The sequence below is a fragment of the Lutjanus erythropterus genome, chromosome 22, assembly GCF_056507025.1.
Source record: "Lutjanus erythropterus isolate fLutEry1 chromosome 22, fLutEry1.hap2, whole genome shotgun sequence".
Taxonomy (NCBI): Eukaryota; Metazoa; Chordata; class Actinopteri; order Lutjaniformes; family Lutjanidae; genus Lutjanus; species Lutjanus erythropterus.
This window is the reverse complement of record NC_139338.1, coordinates 27,320,561-27,335,166: the sequence shown is the minus strand read 5'-3', so window position 1 is coordinate 27,335,166 and position 14,606 is coordinate 27,320,561. Positions and strand designations below refer to the sequence as shown.

The 14,606-nt window shown below is 37.8% G+C and overlaps 1 protein-coding gene across 1 annotated transcript; it reads right to left on the bottom strand.

Moving 5' to 3' along the window:
- Positions 1-315: 315 nt before the first annotated feature.
- Positions 316-7,962, bottom strand: LOC146307050 (uncharacterized). The gene is made up of 9 exons (XM_084711458.1): positions 7,825-7,962; positions 5,195-5,260; positions 3,808-3,933; positions 3,615-3,689; positions 3,309-3,404; positions 2,835-2,941; positions 1,934-2,033; positions 1,663-1,746; positions 316-840 (listed from the first exon to the last, which is right to left on the bottom strand). The coding sequence occupies exons 1-9, from the start codon at positions 7,882-7,884 to the stop codon at positions 718-720; spliced, it is 837 nt and encodes a 278-aa protein (XP_084567584.1). The 5' UTR covers positions 7,885-7,962; the 3' UTR covers positions 316-717.
- Positions 7,963-14,606: the final 6,644 nt, after the last annotated feature.

The window sequence follows — 14,606 nt, the reverse complement described above, 5'->3', positions numbered from 1 at the left end:
TCCTCCTCCTGCGTGATAATTGGTTTCAGGTGCTGCAACAAGGCAGGTAGAGAGAAGACAGAAAGCTTGTTTGTATGTTAATAAAATGTGTTTGCTCACAGGACCAGACCACCACATTCTGCTCAGTACATTTTTGTTTTATGAGTAACAGGATGCGCACACACAGACAGACACACACACACACACACACACACACACACACACACACACACACACACGTGCTGACAGACCTGCTGCAGGCATGGTGGGAAGTTTGCATCATTACCGCCATCTTGTGGCTGCAGGGGGGAATTACGACTAATGACCACACAAGCATAACTTGTAAAATAAACTTTATTTATAATGCACTTTTCAAACACGCAGTCATTCCTTCTGATTTAAATTACAAAGTTTTCCTCCCAGCAGTCCCAGGAGTCTTTTGGCGTCACTTCTGCAGCTGATTTACCAAAAAGATATCAGTTAAACATCATGACTGGAGAAAGTTTTCAAACACTGACTGGCTGTTTTTTCACCCCTCACCAGACTCAACGTCTCAACCTGCAGACTGAAATGATATCAGTCCAAATGACAGAAAGCCCACGACTTCTGCTGGTCACAGTTTCTGTTGAATAAACGTAAATACGCTGTTTTGAGAGAATTTTCAGATCGATGTAAGAGCGGCTGACCAGCGGCATGAACTGATGCTTCGGTTGCAGGTGAGGGGTCGGAGGTCAGAGGTCAGGTGAGGGAGGGTTTGGGTTGGTATTTGACTCTGTTGAAGTCGTCCACTGTGGTTTCTACTGGAGGCTTCTTCCAGTATTTCTCCAAACCCAACGTCAGACACAGAGCGATGGCCGCCATCTGCAACACAAACACAAAGACCTTCACTGACTAAAATCTCGTAAACTCATCCACCAAATCTCGATACACGTCTAGAAACCCTTAATATTCTTTTTTTATTAACAACTTTTGTCACTTTTTGAAACTTGTGTATCATGGTTTGGGGGTTTGTAGGTCACTTTGTTGTCTTTACTTCTTTTTTGACGTCTGATTGTTTCCACCTGCTCCTGATCGCCTTGTGTCTGTTCCCTCTTCAGCTGCTGGTTCGTCTTCATCTTTGGATTTCTGGACTGTTTGTTGGACTTTGCACACTTATTTTGCTGGTTTTGTACATTTTTTTTGTTTGTTTGTTTGTTTGTTTTTTCCTGTTTCTGCATTCCAGTTAAATTCTAGTTTCCTTCTTGTGAAACTTCCAGAAACCTACAAGCAGTCCTAGAAACTCCTCCAAAAATCTTTTGTAAAAACTGGTTCCAGAAACTTACAAACTCTTCTGGATTCTCGTAACTTTTCCAGAAACACAAGAGACAAAATTGTATTTGTGTGATTCCATAACTAGAAACTTTAAATGTCTTCTAAAGACTCAAACTGCTCCAGAAGCTCTTCAAGAAAAGTGTAACTGGAAACATTTACTGTCAAACCAGAGATTTGATCTCTTCTTGAAACTTGAAACCCCAGTCGCTCCAAAAACCCCTTTTTTTATCTGGATATACTGAAAGTAAATTCTTCTAGAAAACTCATCTAGAAATTGTTCATCTGTTCATCTTCTCCATCTGATCATCAACTTGCATTTTCATTAAATTATTAGTTTGTTTCCATGAAGGGAAATGAAGTGTGTTAATGTACCGCGATGGTGGCGAAGGCTGAAATGATTCCTATCCTCAGTTTGATGGGGAAGCTCAGGTAGCTCTTCAGGATGGGACCACAGGGCTGCAACAAACAGAGGTCAAAGGTCAACAGATTTTATTACCTCTGCTGATGTACATCAGGAGAACTTCAGTCAGTGTAGAAGTGGCAAAAGGAGGAGAGATGGAAAAGTGGAAAACTAACACAAAGAACCAAACATGGACGAAGGCAGAGAAAGATATTAGAAACAAAGAGGAGGCGGTGCAGATACCTTGGAGTGAACCCATAATTTATCTGAGCGCTGTGAGGCCAAACGATGACCCTCCACCATCACACAGGGGCCCTCGGAGCTGACGTTACCAGACTGAGAGCTGTGAGACAAGAGAGGAAGAACAGAACCTGAGCAGCATCTCTGTCAGAGACGAAATATGGAATTTCACAAATGTTTGCTGCAGGAGGCATCTAAAAAAAAAATACTGAAGAAAAGGAAATCTTCAACAAACTTCTAGAATTTCCAAAGCTTTAAGAGAAATGTATAAATTCTTTGAGGAACGTCAGAAACTTTCTGAAGTTTCAGTCTTATAAGTTTGAAATTACCGTAAAATGTTTGTGGTTCATTAAAAAAAAAAAAGAGAGAGAGAGAACTAATAAAACAAAGTTATGAGATTTAAATTATGTCTTAGAAAAGATGTTCAAAAGATTCTCAGATTTCTAGTTGGGCTGTGGCGTTCTTAAATTTTGGAATAGAGGCTTAATGAGAAACTCAAACACTCTTTCTGAAATCCAAAAACTTATCTAGAAGCTCAACAAATCACTCAAAAAAATCTAGAAACCTGAGAAATAATCCATAATCCATATAAATTCTTCTCAAAACTTGAAAAAACAGTTACCCAAAAGTTCTTCAAGCAGCTGAAAAACTCAATAAAAGTTCAATAAAAACTCAGTAAAATCAAAAGAAAAGAAAAAAGAGTTGTTGAATTTATCTGCAAACAGAGATGATAAGATCACATATAAATCCACAAATTCATGTAAATAAATGTTTGAAAGCCCATAAAAATGATCAACTGTTTATGGAAAAAAAAACCTCTTAATAAACTTGCAGTCATGTCTAAACTCAAAAGCTGTTTTAGAAACTCAAATACGCTCCAGAGGTCGTGAAGCTGTTTTCGTACCTCGGCTGCAGCTCGGAGGCGGGACGAGGAGTCGGAGGCGAGCAGAAACAAGAGAGAGGAAACTTTTTGTCCCAGTCCTCGAAACTCCTCAAGCCACAACAAGAGTCCTGAGAGACAAACGTTAGAAAAAGCAGATTAAGAAAAAACAACTGAGATATAACTAATTATTCTTGTAAAGTCGGTTTTAGATCTGGAGTCCTGGTTTATCAAAACTGAAGATGCTTTTAGTTAATAAGCAGAAAAATAATTCATAACACAACAATTCACACAAATTCAACTGATCCCTTTTAATTCTGTGCAAACTTGTAATTTTGTCCAAACTTTGTCCAATCATCATCACTTCCTGCCAGTTCCACCAATCACAGCAGTCGCCCGAGTAAACATCATATGTGTACATCTCAATAATAAACCTTCTGCTTCTTTTTTCAATCCCTCCCTGGTTCACGTCTTCATTTAAAAATAAAAAGTTTTTACCGAGGCCTGGAGTTTGTGCAGCTCCTTCTGGATGTCAGACTCGGTTCTGTAGAGGGGAGTCGCGTTCAGAAACGCCTCGTCCACCGTGCTGTCCATCTGCAGGACAGGAAATAAACGACAACAGAGCAGTGGAGCAGAGACGGAGAGATTTAATGCTCACAGGACGTTTTATTTTGAAAGGATTTCTGTATCAAATATTAACAGTTTGTCTCTGGATCTTTCAGAGTGAGGCTGTGATGAAGCCTGCAGCCTGCAGGGGGCAGCAGAGGCAGCTGAAGAGATGATCACACAGACAGGAAGTGTCACCTGAGCCTGAACCTGAACCAGCGGCGAGGCGACGACCATCAGGGCCACGAACTCCACGAAGATCAGAGCAGAAAACTGGAGGAGGAGACAAACACAGATTAGCTCCACCCCCTTCCCTCCCTGTGTGTGTGTGTGTGTGTGTGTGTGTGTGTGTGTGTGTGTGTGTGTGTGTGTGTGTGTGTGTGTTCCTTACCACCAGCAGCAGAGGTTTGAGGTCCAGTGTCGCAGCACAGACACCCAAAACGGACAGAACCACTGTGAGTGGACCGAACACCTGCAGGACCAGTAAACCGTCACTGGTGGACAACTGGTCAAACAACTGGGAGACAGACAGACAGAGAGACAGACAGAGAGACAGACAGAGAGACAGACGGCGAGACAGACAGAGAGAGAGACAGAGAGACAGATGTAAAGGTACATTTCACCCCAAAATCAAAACCACACATTTTAAAGTTGAGGACGTATTAAATTTTACGCTGCTCCCTCTGGAGACTCTACAGACTTTATTCTACTTTTAAAACAAACGCAGTCGTTTGTGGGAAAAGAACAAAACTTTCTGTTACCATGAGAACCAAAATAACTTTTCCCAACTGGGCTGCAGCTCAGTGAGGACGGACAGGATGGGGAATTATTCTGAGAGGGAAACTATTACAAGTATTATCAGCTGAACTCCATCTATCTGTTACCGCCGTCACGGCCCACGTCATCTTCTTAACTTTATAAAATGAAAACTTTATGCAACATGATTTTCTGTGGATAAAAACAAACAGCTACTGTTCAGATAAAGTCTATAAACTCGGACCAGAAGCAGCTGAAGACACTGTTTAACTGACAGCTCAGAAATGTATTCAGTGTTAAGTTCAAAACGGCTCTTGTGACAAAACTGAATTTCAGTTGCAGTTATTCTTGAAAAATGGGACAAAACACGTCCTGCAACATGAAAATAATCCAAACTATACAAGTAATCAAGTTACTTACACACTAGAAAGTATCAAGGAGTTTTAGAGCTGAAATAAAAGTTTAAAAAGTTGACTCAAAGTTAAAAAAAAGAAAAGAAAATTGACATGTTGAGAATAAAGTCAAAATATGAAGAATAAAGTTGGATTTCTTCAAATAAACGTAAAATATTGAGAATGAATATGAAATTCAAAGGCAAAATGTTGAGAATAAAGTTGAAAAATAATGAATAAAAAAATGAAAAATGAAAAAACATCTTCCTCCCCTTTGTTCTCATTTGCCTGACGCTAATATTTCTGATTTTATGATTAAATATCCACACCTAGAAAATATAATGAAATAAAAAATCTGTATTTATGCATATCATTCTACTGCCATGATTTAATGGAGTTATTGATTCATTTCTTAGTATTTCGTGGATTTTTCAGTAATTTTATTGTGTATTTTTTCTCCTTCAGTGACGTTAAAATGATCAGTTGATATAATTTTATATTTATAGTTACAGTTTTATCACTTATATATTTAATTTCCTCCCCATGAAGATAATAATGTGACATCTACACTTTGGAAGGAAAAACAGGCAGCAGTAAAACTTTGATATCAAATGTGATGGAGACAGTTACCGCGGCAACCGGTGTGTTTCCTTCGATGGAGGAAAACCCGACGCCGATCATCACCACACCGGACACCTGCAGAGAGATAACGAAGGGAAACACTGGATGAAGCTGCTGAGACCAGAGGAGGAGGAGGAGGAGGAGGAGGAGGAGGAGGAGGAGGAGGAGGAGGAGGAGGAAGAAATCTTTAACAGCAGCAACAACAACATTCCTCTGAAACTGTTGTTCTTCCCCAGAGAGACGCTCATCAGACTCCGAGTCCCACACGTCATCCGGCTCACACTTTCCAGACTCTGTTAGGAGTTAATATTCCTGCAGCTGTTTATCTGAAGGTTATCACTTTTTGCAGCTACTGTAGTTAAATACAACAGCAAATAAAAACACTGATTTAATCAGTTATTTATTTTATGCATCATCGTGCACGGAGCACAAATATCTGCAAAACAAACAACAACAAAGAGGCAATAAAATGAAATAAGGATTGTGGAATATTTTCAGAGTTTGTGCAGGAAGAGGATTAAAAGTTAAAAAGTTTTTCAGCTGTTTTTTTTTTTTAGGCCTCGTGAGAAAAAAGAGTGGAAGAAATGAAGGAAACAACAAGGAAACAGTGGGAGGGAAAAGAAAACAAGAAGAGGAAAAGAACAAAACACCAAAACAAAGATTAACCGCCAATTACACAACAAAACAGTTTTTATTTTTTGAATAAACACGTAAAGGTGGGAAGTACAAATACTTTGTTACTGTACTGAGTTTTCAAGTATCTGTGATTTACTTACTTTATTTTTCTGACAACTTTTTACTTTTACTTCCAACATTTGAACACAAATATCTGTATCTCAGAACAGGATTGTTCATTTAGTTTTCATGCATTTGAAGAGAATTATTTTTATTTTGCATCAAGAATTAAGACGGATTTCAACAGGAAAACAAAACATGGAAAAGAAGATTACTTTGTGTATCTATCAGTGCATACTGAGGACGACAGAAGCAGCAAAAATAAAAGATATAACAGACGCAACAAGAGAAAAAAGATATAATAAGAAAAAGTATGTAACAACAAACAAGCTGACAAATGACATAACTTTTATATAAATAAATTATATAACATGAAAAAAGATGTAAAGTGACACGATGAAGAAGAAAAAAGACTGAACGAAAGAAAAAAATGTAAACACAAACAGATAAAAATGACTTAATGAGACAAAAATAATGTAACAAAAAGAAACATTACAAGACAGAAAGATGAAAGAAAATAAGAATGATGTAATAAGATGAAAAGTGACTGAACAAGACAAAAATATGTAAAAAAAAAAAAAAAAAAAATGAGAATGAACAAAACTAACTGAAAGTAAACTGAACTGAAAACAGAAATGAAAAATAATTCAGCTGGAGAACAATCTGTTTGAACATAATTAAAATAAATGTTTCACTGTGTGAAACTTCACAGCTGTTTTACTTTGCAAATTAAAAGTTAAAAGTGTGTCTGTGATCCTGCAGTTTCTTTTTCATAAGCAACAAAACGTCATTCAGTAAAACTCAGAGAGCACACGAACAAAAAAAAACACAGAAACTCAACACCAAAAAATAAATAAAATAATGTCCATAAAAGGTTTGGTTTAATATTTGTGTTTAAAGGTTTTATATCTTTCTGCACTAAACTGAGCAGAGTTACAGACTTCATGAAGATTAAACTGCAGACGCCCTAAACTGGATCCTGGAGGAACTCCACCCCTTATTTTATAACCAACTGAGACAAATATCATGTTGCTGCTTTTTCTCAAACATTTACAGACGGTTTGTTTGTTAGTTTGTGTTTCTGTGAGAAGATGAGTTTTAATCACAGTGAGAAGATTTAAATGTTGCAGCTCTCAGGTGATCAATCTACAACAGTGCATCATATTTTATAATCTGATCATAAACAGGATGTTTGCCATGTAAAATATTTTATTTTTTATTTTGTAAACCTGTTAGCGACTAAAGTTGTCAAATAAATCTGGCAGAGTAATAAAGAAGTATTTAAACAACAACAACAGGACAAGGAGAAACTAAAAATAATTAAATTTCAGACATCATTCTGTAGCTCAACTCAGACTGAATACGGATCAGACAAAGTACATATTTTAATTAGTTAATTAAAATGTTTAGAATTAATTATTAGAAACATGCTAAGTAATTAACTCTATAGCCAACATGGACAAAAAAAAAACAATCTTCTAAGTTAAAAAATTTAACTTAACATATAAAGTCTGTTTTAAGTAATTAAACTGTCATTTAAAAGCCGCTGATTAAAAGCTTTTAAAGCAGTTATCAAAGTTAGAAATCAGGTAATATATATGTAAAGAATTTAATTATTAATAAACATATTTAATCTACATCACATCTTACCTCTACATTTATTATGTGTTTTAACTGAAAAATCCATTGCAGTTTAATTTAAAAGAGAGCTCTGAGTAAAGTTAAATAAAAGCTAAAATTTAAATAAAATAAAAATGTTTTAAGAAATAATTTAATTTATTTTCCTCCTCTGATTCTTTTTCCTGCTGCTGAAGATTCCAGCTGCTCGTCATCGTCACATCCATCAAAACCAAACACAAACATGCTGTTAGCTGTTAGCTGTTAGCTGTTAGCTGTTAGCTTACCAGTAGCAGCACAGTGACACAGATGGCGAGTCCTCGCAAGTAACTCCTGCAGCGAGCCATGACTGCTGTCTGAGAGAGTCGAGCTAAAATAGAAACAGAGTAAAGACCAGAGCCGACCCTGTGTGTGTGTGTGTGTGTGTGTGTGTGTGTGTGTGTGTGTGTGTGTGTGTGATGGATGTTGTTTAAACCTCAAGAGTGTTTGGCTGCAGAACGAAGAACATGACCAAGTTTGGAAGATCAACTGGAGAGGAGAGGAGAGGAGAGGAGAGGAGAGGAGAGGAGAGGAGAGGAGAGGAGAGGAGAGGAGAGGAGATGGGAGAGGAAGTAAGGAGAGGAAACAAGGAGAGGAAATAAGATAGGAGAGGAAATAGGGAGAGAAAACAGAGAGGAAATGAAATAGGACAGGAAGCAAGGAGGGGAAAAGGGACAGGGAAATAAGATAGGAGAGGAGGTAAGGAGAGGAAACAAGGAAAGGAAATAGAAGAAACAAGGACGGGGAATAAGATAGGAGAGGAAGTACAGAGAGGAAGTAAAACAGGACAGGAAGCAAGGGGAGGAAACAAGAAGAGGAAATAAAATAGGAGCAGAAACAAGGAGAGGAAACACGATAGAGGAGGAAATAAGGATAGGAAACAAGGCAAGAAAGGAAATAAGATAAGAGAAGAAATAAGGAGAGGAAAACAATGAGAGGAAATAAGGAGAGAGGAGAGGAGGAAAGGTTACTGTAGTTATTAGTTAATTATTGGTTAAATTAAGTGGAAATGAGGGAGAAGAGACTGATGAAGAAGTAGATCTGAAGAGAAGGAAGCAAAACGAAGAGAAGAGAAGAGAAGAGAAGAGAAGAGAAGAGAAGAGAAGAGAAGAGAAGAGAAGGATGAAGGATGAAAGAGAAAGTGAAAGTGTGTTGAAGCTGAAAGAAAGATGGAAAACAAAGAACAAGTGCAGAGAGAAGAACATCTCTGATGTAATGATCTGTGTATTTATACAACACGTTGCAGAACAAAAACAAGCTGAAAGTGTTCGACATCAGACTCAACAGAACCACACAGACGCCCGACTCACTAAATACTTCCTGCAGAGTTTCCTGTTGTTCCCAGGAAACCTCTGATCTGACGCCCAAAACAACTCAGCTGACTCCTTCGACTCCCAGCAGCCGTTTGAGCTTCTCTCGAGATTTTCACACGTCTGAAAGTCTTTTATCCTGAGAGAACAGGTGGACACTGCTGCCAAATAATGCTCCCACATTAACTATGTATTATTATTAAGTTATTCAGACTTCTACATACTTAATAAGGCATTTATTAACAGTTAATTAATGCATTTTGGGGCACTGGATCTAAAGTGTGAACAGTGCAGTTAATTAGTCTTTTATTATGCACTTGTTAACATTAAACATGTGTTAATAAGCCTGGTATAAGGGCTTTATTACTTATTAACTCATCCTTATTATGAGCAGCTTTAATATAAAGTGTCACTTGTGGTCAAACATTGTTAGCAGCTCATATTTATGGCAGTTTTCACTTGACAATGAGAATTTAACAAATCTAACACTCATCCATGCTGAGAAAACAGGAGGGTGCAAATCTCAGCAGGTCCAAAATCTGTCCTGCCAAATAATGCACCCATGTCTTTGTACAGAACTTTTCAAAACAAAGTTCAAAAGTTTTTTACGTGACTGAACAGGATTTAAACATTTCAGGACCGAGGCAAATTAAAAACAACAAAACATTTAGAATAATCTAGAAATAAAAACAGAATAAGACGCTTCATTACTGACAGAAACATTTCTGACAACATGTCAGTGGAGCCTGTTGGACAGATATGATCAAATAAAATAGAAGAGAATGGAATCCAGTGGAGTCTTTAAGCAAAGTGCTGTGTTGACTTTAGACTAAAAATAACTGAAGGGGACGGACGGACTGTCTGGGTGTGTGTGCGTTTATGCCCATACATGTGTGTGTGTGTGTGTGTGTGTGTGTGTGTGTGTGTGTGTGTGTGTGTGTGTGTGATAATGATGATAAACAATGACGGACACTTCAGCTGCTCGCTGCAGCAACACGTGACGAAGCCGACTGGAACATTTTCATCCATCACGTCTGTAAACACGCCTCAGATCTGCAGATATCTGGAGTCACTCTGGTTCTCTGAGCGGGTTCTCACTCTGTTCCATCCAACATTTGAACAGTGTGGAGTGTCAGTACACGTTACGGCCTCCAGGGGGCGCCGTCAGGACTTCATTCAGACCAGAGACTGACCATTTATAGTGAAGTTTTTAGGCTTCAACTCGTTTTTTCTCATTAAGTTCATGTAAATATTCACGTTTTAATAATTTAATTCAATCAACTCATTAAATTAAGTTTTTCTGAAGGGAAATTAGCAGCATATTAGCAGATTTCCCAGCATGCATTGTTTTAGAGTTAAAGCTCTCCTGACACTTTTCTTTTTACATTTGTAATATAATGCAGTAATGTTTTAGAGCAGTGGTTCCCAAACTTTTCTCCTCAGAGCGCCCCCTACCTATTTAAGGAAATCTGAGCCCTCCATCACTGTGATTACATGATTCATTCCAAACAGTTTTTAGTTTTTATTCTAACATCTTTTTAAATAGTTTTATACTCAGACTTTTATAAAGTTCAGGTTCATACAGGTGCAGGAAATGATTGAAAACACTCGAACTTTAATGTTTTTAAGCTCTTGGATTCTGTCATGAAAGATCATTTTGGTTGATAATACAATCCATACATTACATCTGACTTAATGTGATGAAGAGGTGAAATAATCACTTTGAATAGAAATATAGAATCTACCACAGCTGTGAGGTGCTGGAAAAGCTTGAAAATGCACCTTGAAAAGTGCTTGAATTTGACTTCTGGTGTCCCCTGAAGGAGCACACATGAATAAAGTTCATGAAACAAAGACAGTTTAGTTGTTTTTAATCATCACAGAAAGAAGAAGTAATGGAGGAAGTAATCCTCTGAACAAAACACAGAGATAATAAATCTTTATTCTATAATGAGGAGGTTTATATATGGAGAATCTGTCCTTTATCTCCTCACTTTTCCCAGTTTGTTTCCTCTGAATGTAGATTGTAGTTTGAACCAGATCAGCTGACTCCTGATGAATGATTGAGAGCAGCTGGGCGAGTCGATCTCTCCGTCAGTCAGGTGGTCATGACGCCTTTTCTGTCGATGTAAAGAGAAGTGGAGAATCAAAGCCAGTGTGAAACTTCACCGACTCACTGCAGCTGCTGTGGTCTTCTCAGCCTTGCTTTTCTAACTGAGGGTGATTTTGAGCTTTCTGGAGTTTGAGTTGAATCAGATCTTGGTGCTATTTGTGGAAAAGTTTTTTTATCATTATTATTATTTACAATGGGACAATGACTGACTGTCCCTCAGCGGACAAATCCACAAACAGTAGAAACACAACAAACTTAGAATCCAGACAAAGTTGCAGAAATAAAACATTAAATTATACAAAATGGAAATGGAACAGAAAGGAACACTCTGAAGTACTTTATGATTAATGCTCATGTGACTGTTTATTTCTCAGCCATTAATTATTTTAGAGAGGAAGAGAAAATCTGAGCTTTTTACACCACAGCTGCCTCCAGTCCACTCTTTTCTTTGTCTTGTTGTCTGAGTGTAGTAACAACAAAACACTTCATCTTATTAATGTTTGGTTTATTTTCATTGAAACTTCTTTTATACACAAACTGTTATCTTTGTTCAGGAAACACTGGTTGTCAGAAGTGTGTGACGGCTGGTCAGATCAGCAGCTTTTTTTTTTTTTCTTCAACTTTCTTTTTAACGCTTGATGACAGTTTCTGTGTGCAACACTGAATGTCCTCCTGCAGAGTCCGTCTGAAAATGTGCACAATTATCTACAGATAAAGGAGATCATGTCTCCCCCCTCGCTTTTTATCCCACATTTAACTGTCATAGTTCCAGTTAGAAAAAATAAAATAAATAAATCCAATTAGAAACCATGAAAGAAAGGCCCTGCAGAACTTCCCTGAAAATAATCGTATTTTTAAGTTTTCTTCAGTATAAAAGTCATCCAGTGACAGTTGTCTGCACATCCACTGATACGCTGTAAAAAGAAACTGCTAATTCAGCTAATTTTAATGTTGAAAATTAGTCAAACAAATAGATCAGATTTGCAGAAATGTTTCCTCCAAGTCAGATTTCACACAGAGTTGAAGGACAAGCAGCTCTCCAAATAAATACCAGGTGTCATCAGCTGATTGGGTTCCACCTGTGAGCTCCAGGTTCGACTCCTCACTGGTCATTTTGAATCTGAGGGGAACCAATTAGCAACGAGAACCAGGAGACCTCAGACAATGAGCTCAGAGAGGCTTCTGTCTTGTGTGTGAAGTTTGGATTATTTGAAGTGTGTTTGAGCTGCTGATCCAGAGTCAGTGTATAGAGAGTCGATCATCCACTCGTCTCTCTTGGTTGCTGCAGTTGTTGTAAAAGTTCAACTCTTAGATAAGACATAGATAAGTTAGTTGTCTTTTGTGTTTTATTTTCTAGAAGTTGTTTCTATTTTACAAATCCAACTCCAGTAAAGTTGGGATGATGTCTAATATGTAAATAGAAACAGAATGCAGTGACTTGCGAGTACTTTTTGACCTTAATTCGACTGAACATAGAACAAAGACAAGATATTTAATGTTCAAACTGATTAACTTTATTGTTTTTTGTAAATATACACTCACTCTGAATCTGATGCTTAACGTGGCTCAAAGCTAAAGATCTGCAGCGAAGATTCAGGCTAAAAACATGGTGGAAATAACATTTTCAGTCATTTTAGTCATTCTGCAACACTAAAAAAAAACTAAACCTGACCTTCAACTGCCATGAAGGTGAGCAGATAATTGGGCGGATTATCCCTTTAATTGTGTTTCTTTGGCCCAGCAGGTCCGTCCTGTTCCTCCCACAGTAACACATCGTTTTGTTCACACCTCGCACAACTTGAACAGAGTCTTTCTTTTATAAACTGGAGCTGAGCTTCGTCACATGATGAGAGGTGGTTGTGTGACTCCTGTCTCTGTTCTGGGTTGTAGTGTCTGTCCTGAACGTCCCCTGACTCCTGGCGGATGACCTTTGACCCCTTCCAAACTGATGCGGTCACTGGCTTTGATACACAAGACAGCTGCTGTTACCAGCCTCTTCTCCAGTGTAAATAAACCTTCTGAGCTCAGATTAAGTTTTTAAAAAGTAAACGAAATGAGGAAACTATCAATCTTTGCAGATGCTAAATTCTGAACTTTTGGTACTTGAGAGGCTTTAATTCCTGTAATAAAAGAGCAGTTTGGACTCATGTGGAGGAGGAAGGACACAGAGTCCTGGCATCTATCAGAAAATCCAACATTTAACCACTTCACCTGCGACACAGACAGAGAGGCTGCAGCCAGAGCTTCCCTTCATCATTTTATTGTATTTAGACAGCTGGAACGGTGATAAAACCATTTTAAACAACAGGCTGCAGACGCTCACACGGGAACACGTCACGGCTCAGCGTGTCAAGACGGTGAACAAACGACATCCTCTGTTATATTTCATCACAGTGTGATCGTGACGGGCGATCAGAGGTCCTGGAGGGAAGCTGAGGGGGTCCACAGGAAAAAAAAACACATCTTCTTTTGTCTTTCTAACATTTAAATTTACTTTGACAACATTGAAGAATATGGAAGCCACTTCCTGTAAGAAAATACAAATTCTAATGCATCGCATAACTATGACTTCAATTTAAATGAATTTAAATGTACTTAAAGGGACAGTTTGGATTATTTGAAACTGCGTATTACCAACAGCAGAGCTCCAGTTTGGAGAAGCAGCAGGAGTACTGGTGTAGGAAGACGCCGCAAAAGACGTTTAAAAAGTTTGTACGCTATAATTAAAATATTTTCACCATTTAGCGTCGCCGTCAGACTGAGTTTTCTGACCTGAATCTGCTGTTAAATTAGCCGAAGATCGCTTTCCCCAAACCAACCAAACTCCATTGGCAAAATCAGCAATTTTACTTTGCAGAACACAGGAGTCGCTGTTCTACCGCTGCATCGATCTGTTAGTTCGTTTGAGTTATTTTGCAACTCAGTAAATTGAAATCCAACTTTTTAAAACACCAAAGTCGCACAATAACACCTACGATCTAGCCGATTGAGGCAACAGAAGGCGATCAACTCCTGTGTTCTGTGAGGTAAAATTACTGATTTTGCCAATGGAGTCTGGTTAGTTTGGAGAGAGTGATATTTAGCTTATATAACAGCAGTTCACTGTCAGAAAAGTCTGTCTGACAGAAAGGTAAAGTAGTGAAAATATTCTAAATAAAACGTAAACTTCATTAGCTTAGCATCCATGCTGGTACTCCTGTTTGCTTTCCCAATGGAAAAATACTTCACACTTCAAATATTCTGAACTATTCCTTTAATAATAATAATAATAATGAAGATGACTATGAGAGTAGACAACGAAATAAAAAGACAAGCAATGTTTGGAGAAACTCTTAGATAGTATGACACATAATGTCCCAAACTTAAGACAGTTAGGTGACAAAAATACACAAAATAATCTTACAGTTTTCAACCAGTGCTGGTAAAAAAAAAAAAAAAAAGAATTAATTCATAAATGCAACAGATGCAACGAAAAAATAAGAGATCAAGTTTTGCTCCACAAGATTAAACCACTTCTACACTGAAAATAAAAATCAAAAGTTAAAGAGTAATTTGACAATGTGGTCCCAAAGATAATAAATCTAAGCAACAGTGACAAATTTAAGGC

Coding starts and splice junctions, on each gene's coding strand:
- LOC146307050 (XM_084711458.1), bottom strand. CDS start 7,884: ATGGCTCGCTGCAGGAGTTACTTGCGAGGACTCGCCATCTGTGTCACT. Junction 5,261..7,824: donor GTGTCACTGTGCTGCTACTG/GTAAGCTAACAG, acceptor ATCTCTCTGCAG/GTGTCCGGTGTGGTGATGAT. Junction 3,405..3,614: donor TGGTTCAGGTTCAGGCTCAG/GTGACACTTCCT, acceptor CCTGTCCTGCAG/ATGGACAGCACGGTGGACGA.